This window comes from Populus euphratica, unplaced genomic scaffold (genome assembly GCF_000495115.2).
Source record: "Populus euphratica unplaced genomic scaffold, PopEup_1.0 scaffold190.1, whole genome shotgun sequence".
NCBI classification, from domain to species: domain Eukaryota; kingdom Viridiplantae; phylum Streptophyta; class Magnoliopsida; order Malpighiales; family Salicaceae; genus Populus; species Populus euphratica.
The window spans coordinates 149,234-157,201 of NW_011500068.1; the positions used below are offsets into that span (position 1 = coordinate 149,234).

The 7,968-nt window shown below is 37.5% G+C and overlaps 1 protein-coding gene across 3 annotated transcripts; it reads left to right on the top strand.

The window, feature by feature from the left end:
- The first annotated feature begins 1,522 nt into the window (after positions 1 to 1,522).
- On the top strand, positions 1,523 to 7,888 carry LOC105108306 (monosaccharide-sensing protein 2-like). 3 transcript variants are annotated; one of them, XM_011002567.1, is made up of 7 exons: positions 1,523 to 1,743; positions 2,168 to 2,561; positions 2,853 to 2,981; positions 3,257 to 3,823; positions 5,400 to 6,343; positions 6,651 to 6,838; positions 7,201 to 7,888. In XM_011002567.1, exons 3-7 carry the CDS (start codon positions 2,903 to 2,905, stop codon positions 7,643 to 7,645), a joined length of 2,223 nt encoding a protein of 740 aa, XP_011000869.1. In that variant the 5' UTR covers positions 1,523 to 1,743; positions 2,168 to 2,561; positions 2,853 to 2,902; the 3' UTR covers positions 7,646 to 7,888. The 3 variants fall into 3 exon arrangements, with proteins under 3 accessions (XP_011000869.1, XP_011000871.1, XP_011000870.1); XM_011002569.1 differs by having other exon boundaries at positions 2,873 to 2,981; XM_011002568.1 differs by having other exon boundaries at positions 2,480 to 2,561.
- Positions 7,889 to 7,968: the final 80 nt, after the last annotated feature.

Sequence of the window (7,968 nt, forward strand, 5' to 3'; positions counted from 1 at the left end):
ATTATTTAGATATATTAATATTAAAAATAAATTTAAAAAAATAAAAAATACTATTCCAGTACATTTTCAAATAAAAAATAATTTGCCAACAATCTCTCACATTTTTTTCCCTCTGAAAAAGGGATATTGAACATCAATTGACCATTCCTCATCCGAAAAGGGGACATAGAACAACGATGTCGTATTCCCGAACTCTTGTTGAGGAGCGGTAGCTATCAATTAGCCACGGAGACTGACCAGCGAACAACTATTGGTTGCATCATAAATAAACTTATAAATCAACTTATATATAAATCGAGATTAAATTTACTCTTTCAAGCAATCTTAAAAATAAATTCTCAAAATAACCCTACTATATTAAGAAAAATAAATCATAAATCTGACTTGATAAATAAAAAGAAAAAACCAGGTTCTTCAATCATTCCACCTATCTCTTGAATTATGTAAATTTAATGTTAATATATCTAAACTAACTATCCATTAAATTACAGAATATAAACATGGATTAAACAAGAGAATGACCGGGACAATGATAAAAAAAAAATATTTTTTAAAATATTTTGATGACTGGGAAAATGATTAAAAAATATTTTTTAAAGTATTTTTTATTTAAAATAATATTTATATATTTTTTAAAAATTATTTTTAATATTAAAATGATAAAAAAAAAACAATAAAAAAAAAAGGCAGTACAACTGGCGTGGCAAACATGAACATTCAGCAAATGGTTCGATTTGATTGCACGTCAGAAGCTAATAAATCATACCCAGCTCCACTTTAATCGTGCATGTAAAGGTAGCGGGTCCCATGCTCAAATAATTGATGACACGTGGCACAAAAATTGTTGGCTCATCGCAGCGGTTACTTGTGTTTCTTCTTTTTTTTTTCAAAAAATTTTTAATTGTTTAATTTTAATTTTTTTATATTTTTAAAACATTTTCAGACGTTGATATAAAAAATATTTTTTAAAAAATTTTTATAATATTTTCAAACGCTGATATTAAAAAAAATTAAAAAAATATTTTAATATATTTACAAGTAAAAAAATACTTTTAAAAATAACCTCAACTACACTTTTATAAATAATTAATCAAATATTATTTAATACATTTATAAAGTAAAAAAATACTTTTAAAAATAACCTCAACTACACTTTTATAAATAATTAATCAAATATTTTCTATATTTTTTTATTATATACAAGCATTAACAATAATTTTTACTAAATACATATCTAAATTCAATTATTCATTCCAAACCATATTTTTCGTAACCCCATAAAAATTACCTAAAAGATGAACATCCTCTTATTCCCTCTCACGAGATTGCCACGGTGCACCGAGGAGCGAGAACTGATAGCTACGAGTTGTACAGTCCGCGTCTTGTGCTTTTCCTTCCTACTTTCCCTATCTTTTACGGGCCGTGGCGGACCGTGACCGTGACCGTGACCGTGACCGGGGCATTATTACAATCATTCATCCTTCCCTCTCGTTCTTAGTTATTACAATCACAACCAGAGACGAGCAAGATAGGGCAAAAGGGCACTCGAAACGATCTCTTATATCTTTAAATAATCGGGGTTTCCCAGCTGGATGTTTTTGTTAAGGTTACTGGATAAAAAAAGGATGAAATTTGACAGAGAGAATTGCTTGTGGGAGTAGGGCATGCTGAGGTATTTTTCACAGCCTTGCAAGGCCAGGCCAGATCAGAGCAGGCCACCATTTCGATTTTCCACCTGTCCAGGTATTATATTATGTCATTGTAAACTTTCCTTAAGAATATTTCTTAAAGAAATTGACAGCTCCAGCTCTGACTCAAATTTCAATAGCTCTTGTCTCTTTGGGAAGACAGAGGGTGCTGCAACCCTTAATTGCCAATGTCACATGGTTAACCAAGGAAAGGAAATTTGACACAATCCGTGTCTTTGCTTGCTTAAATTACTGGTTAGACACCAAGTTGTTTGTCAGGACACACCACAAGATTCCAATCTCCACAGTGCAGACTTGCATATTGGATCTTGGACTGATCCTTTTTAGCCCCCTCTACTCTACTCTCTCTCTCTCTCTCTTTACAGTTATCTTTCAGGAGAATCTTCTCAATTGGTGATTTCCCTTCATAAAGTCTCGAGCTTTATTTTTTCTTGATTCTTTGTAAAATATAAAAATAGGTACCCTTCTTTTGCTGAGGTGACGCAAATAAGGGTCCAACAGCAATCCGAGGAAGGTGGTGACGTGCGGGGCAAATCGAGGCGCATAAGGGGCAGGTGTCCTGGCTCAAAAGACCTTTCCTTTGCTTCTCTTTTGCCGGAATTCTTCTCCTTTTTTACTTCCTCATCTGCCCACCTAAAGAAAGATATTTCCTTTTTCTCTATTCGCACCTCATTGTCCTGAATTATTATAATAATAAAAATAAAAATAAAAATAAAAAACCCTCATCACCAAGGACAACCCTCTTGACGCCAAGACATTGCAATTTGCAGAGATTATGATGGCCTTTTCTGCATCCGGCGATACCTGAAAGGACCCATCTAACGGTTCTGCTTCTTTTGCTTCGTCACCTAGGTAATTTTAAAAAAAATCACTTGTTTTGTTTTCGTGTTAGATTTGGACATCTGCGTTTGCATTGTTTTCTGTTTTTCTTTTTTTATATCTACAATCTTTTGTTTTGTTCCATATTGTTGGTTGGTTAGTTTGACAGTGTTGATCCATTGGGCTGTTTCTCTACCCAATATAGATCTGCGTACCTCATAAGAGAATCGAACTCTTGTAATAACATTTTTTTTCTTTTCGAATTGGGAGAGCGATAAAGTTTTCCACCATTTGATCTGTGATTTTTGGGATCTTCTCTATCAGAGTGTACGGTTTGTGGTTAGAGTTTAGAAGAAACCTTGGCTTCAGGAAAGATGAATGGAGCTGTGCTTGTAGCTGTTGCTGCTGCTATTGGCAACTTATTGCAAGGATGGGATAATGCAACCATCGCAGGTAGTTTTCCCTTTTGATAATTTATTTCCTAGTCAAGGCCTGAAATACTTCAAGGTTTCTTCACCTTTTGAAGGTGATTCTTTGCACAATAAACGATCACTTTCATGCATTAAGTTGTTTTTGTGATCGACTTATAGTAACTGAGATTTGCCTCATTCAATAGTTGATAATTGTACGTTGCTTGAATTGACTCACACACAGTGCTTTCTGTATTAGAACCATGTTTTTTTGGGCTATCGATTCTAAGCGATTTTTTTTTTTGTTTGCCGATGTAGGGGCTGTTTTATACATAAAAAGGGAATTTCATTTGGAAAGTGAACCTACTATTGAAGGATTAATCGTGGCTACATCACTTGTTGGAGCCACATTAATTACTACGTGTTCTGGACCCATATCTGATTGGCTAGGCCGCCGTCCTTTGTTGATAATCTCATCAATACTTTATTTTGTTAGTGGTCTTGTAATGTTATGGTCTCCCAATGTTTACGTTCTGCTTTTGGCAAGGCTTTTGGACGGATTTGGCATTGGTTTGGCAGTAACTCTTGTTCCAGTTTATATATCTGAGACGGCACCACCTGAAATAAGGGGGTTGTTGAATACCCTTCCCCAGTTCACTGGATCTGGTGGAATGTTTCTGTCATATTGCATGGTGTTCGGAATGTCCTTGATGGAGGCTCCAAGTTGGAGAGTGATGCTTGGAGTTCTTTTTATTCCCTCAATCATCTATTTTCTATTGACTGTATTTTTCTTGCCTGAGTCTCCAAGGTGGCTTGTAAGTAAAGGACGGATGCTTGAGGCCAAGAAGGTTCTGCAGAGGCTCCGTGGCAGAGAAGATGTTTCTGGTTAGCCCTTCTGCTTTGCCTCTTTGAAAGCTATCTGTTCCTTTTTTTCTGGTGATTCAAAATGTGATGTGCGTGAATTTTGAGTTTAGTATAATACCTTTTATTTTATTTTAATAGCACTATTGTTTTGATATGCCTAGTGATGGGTGATATGATGCACAAGGTAAAAGCTTTCGGGAAGACAATAGTATAGTTTTGGAAGTTTAGTTCATGCAGAAATTCTACCAGCAAAATAAAAAAGATTAAAACACATTTTGTGTATGAAAAGGTGCATGCATAGAATTTTTAATATGAAAGTTTGCTGTTTGATGTGGGGTGATTTTAGTTCTGAAATTTATGAATTTCCCTTCTGTCATGTACTTATGCTTCATGTTGAGGCAACCATTCTGTATTTGAATCATCACTCTCTTTGGCAGTTTGGGCTTCATATGTTTTGCTCTCACTAATGCTAAGTTGTTAGACTACTACCAACCACAATGTATATACGTGTTAATTTATTCAATTTGATTTTGCTTCATCTCACGTCTTATCTCTTCACCACTACCTTGCAATATAATGAAACTTGCTTATTCTTGTCCTCGATTAATGATATTTCTGAAATACAGGCCATATCATAAATTGAAAGAGGGGTCATGATTAAGTAAGCTTTCAGAGGCTTTCGTTTGATTTCACTAATTGTACAACAATTTGGCAAATGGCAGTGAGATTTCAGCTGAGAATTACATTTGTTACCTCCAGAGGGAAACTTTTATGCTTTTGGTATTCTATTGACCATAATTCAAGGGTGTGCTGATTCAACATATCATATAGAAACCTTGATAATCATTTTCAGGAAGGTTGTACAAAACTGCTTGGCCGTGATCTGTTCTATTCTCTCTACCATGTTTATTTTACAAAATATCAGTTTCTTCAAGTATAAAGTATTCAGTATCGAGTGAGCGGCATTCGATTTCATGGATCACATATCTGTACCTTGCCATATTGTAGCTGTTTATATAGAATTCTCTAGCTCCATATTCTTTCATAACTAATCATGTGTTAGTTATAGCTCTTAGGGTACATGAACGCACCATGCATACTCTTATGTTCTGCGCCTTGCAAAATGCTGAATGGTGTAAACTCTACTCTGTCTCACCACTTGTGGTGGGGGGATGCTCTTCCTATCTCTTTGTTGGGTCTTCCTCTCCCTTTCACTTGCCCGCCTTCCAAAACCATACCAAGCGACCCTGGCCAGTCATGCATTTCCTTCTATCAGAATTGAAGTAAAAGCATTATGTTTCTATTTCCTTTAGCATTTCTAAAGGAGTGTTTGAATTTACAGCTACTTAAGTAGATGGTTTGGTGACTGTAGTCAATTTAGTTCTTAGTAATTGTTTTCTCTTTGTTTCTTATGCAGTGATAATATTGCAGTGTTTCCTCTTACTTCTCTACTGTTCCTGCATAGAAGTTTGAGTATTCTGTCATGTTTGGTGGAAATGGTGTAAAATCACTCACTACATGACTTTAGGATGTTTATTTTCACAATTTGGAAGTAATGAATTATCATGTTGTTGACTAATCTTGTTTGGATGAACAGGTGAGCTGGCTTTACTGGTTGAGGGACTTGGAGTTGGGACTGACATATCAATAGAAGAGTACATAATTGGCCCTGCCAACGATTTCACAGATGACCATGATATAGCTGCCGACAAAGATCATATCAAGTTATATGGGCCTGAACAAGGTCACTCCTGGGTTGCCAGACCTGTCAGTGGGCGGAGTGCTATTGGTTTTGCATCTAGGCATGGAAGCATGGCAAACCAGAGTCTAGCTCTCATGGATCCTCTTGTCACCCTTTTTGGTAGTGTCCATGAGAAGCTCCCTGAACAAGGAAGCATGAGAAGCATGCTTTTCCCTCACTTTGGAAGCATGTTCAGTGTAGGAGGGAATCATCCTAGAAATGAAGATTGGGATGAGGAGAGCCAAGCCAGAGATGGTGAGGATTATGCATCTGATGGTGCTGCTGGTGATTCTGATGACAATTTGCAGAGTCCGTTGATCTCACGTCAGGCGACAAGCATGGACAAGGACATGGTCCCACCTGCCCATGGAAGCATGTCAAGCATGAGACACGGGAGTCTAATTACAGGAAATGCTGGAGATCCAGTTGGTAACACAGGGATTGGTGGTGGTTGGCAGCTGGCATGGAAATGGTCCGAGAGAGAAGGTCAAGATGGAAAGAAGGAAGGGGGCTTTAAGAGAATTTATTTGCATCAAGAGGGAGCCCCTGGTTCACGGCGTGGATCTCTGGTTTCTCTGACTGGTGCTGATGCCCATGCAGACAGTGAATACATCCAGGCTGCTGCTCTGGTGAGTCAATCAGCTCTTTATCCCAAGGAGCTTGTGAATGAGAATCCAGTTGGACCAGCTATGGTCCACCCATCTGAAACTGTAGCTAAAGGACCAAGCTGGAGAGATCTTTTTGAACCAGGAGTCAAGCATGCCTTGGCTGTTGGTGTGGGAATTCAAATACTTCAGCAGGTAAGAAATGGAGTCTACTGAGCTACTTGGTTTTTTTGTGATGAAGTTTATTTAGTGGCCTTCATTAGGTAGCACATTGATCTTGGCTCGTGTTCTATTTTCTTCAAGAGGGACACTTTCTAAACTTCAATAGTAGAAATTGCTTTAAACAGATGGATACACACGCTTTCCATCATTTTCTTCTTTCCCTTTTGACAACTACGCCTTAAAGTTTGAAGCATAGTGGATTTGTTAATGGAGACATTATACTGCTTTGAAGTTTTGTTTCACTTTTGTGTAAGTTGCTCCTGAATGTGTGCATATGCAGTTCGCAGGCATAAATGGGGTTCTCTACTATACTCCTCAAATTCTTGAGCAGGCAGGAGTTGGAGTTCTTCTTTCAAACTTGGGCCTCAGTTCAGCTTCTACATCTCTGCTTATCAGCGCCCTTACAACATTGTTGCTGATCCTTTGTATAGCTGTTGCCATGAGGCTCATGGATATCTCTGGGAGAAGGTAATTCCATTTCTTCATTTCCTCCCTGACTGTTTTCTCCCCAATCGTCTCTATATTCTTTTAAAATCCCCAAAATGTTTGTTGCAGTGAGGATCACTGATGTACAATGATGTGTGCATGGCTAGGCCCATAAAGTAATCTTTTCTTGATCTAACATGTTTTGATCGTATAATATTTAGGGGCTCAGGAAATGGGGGAAAATACAAGGTCTAATCATTGTTCGAATTCAATTTCATGCCTTTTAAATGAATAAAACTGTAACATACTAATGGAATTAAAAAAAGAAGCAATGATTCATGTGCATTTTCCCCGTGTTGTCCCTTGTTTTTGCCCACTATCCTTAGCGCTGTTGTGTTTTGCAGGACTTTGCTGCTCACCACCATACCCGTGTTGATCATATCCCTCATTTTGTTAGTCCTTGGAAGCTTGGTGGATATGGGCAGTGTTGTTAATGCATCAATCTCAACTGTTAGCGTTGTGCTCTACTTCTGTTTTTTCGTCATGGGTTTTGGGCCAATTCCCAACATATTATGTGCAGAGATCTTCCCTACTCGTGTTCGTGGCCTTTGCATAGCCATATGCGCCCTTACTTTCTGGATTTGCGACATCATTGTGACATATACACTCCCAGTTATGCTTAAATCTATCGGCCTTGCTGGTGTTTTTGGCTTATATGCAATCGTGTGCATCATATCATTTGTGTTTGTCTACTTGAAAGTTCCAGAGACCAAGGGCATGCCTCTGGAAGTGATTTCCGAGTTCTTTGCCGTTGGAGCAAAGCAGGCTGCAGCTGCTAAGGAAAACTGAATCCAAGCACCTATGGATAGAAAAAGTTTTGACAGTTGCTGTATTTGTTCTGTTATTTTTGTAGAAAAAGCACACCATCCATTTGCCCCTTCCTTTTGTGATTTTATTTTACATTACTGTAAGAGTTCTTTTTTCTACTCCATGCTGAAATGTTTGAATACGCCTCATGTCATGTTAGCTAAGAGTGGGGATGATCAATGATGTATGAGAAAATACAAGGAATAATTTTGGATTTGGAAGAGTTAAGCAAGGTCTTCTTATGCTTGGAGCATAAATAAACACAGCAACTGCATTTGTACCAGACTGACTGAAATTCAGTGTTC

Coding starts and splice junctions, on each gene's coding strand:
- LOC105108306 (XM_011002567.1), top strand. CDS start 2,903: ATGAATGGAGCTGTGCTTGTAGCTGTTGCTGCTGCTATTGGCAACTTA. Junction 2,982..3,256: donor GGATAATGCAACCATCGCAG/GTAGTTTTCCCT, acceptor TTGCCGATGTAG/GGGCTGTTTTATACATAAAA. Junction 6,344..6,650: donor GAATTCAAATACTTCAGCAG/GTAAGAAATGGA, acceptor GTGCATATGCAG/TTCGCAGGCATAAATGGGGT.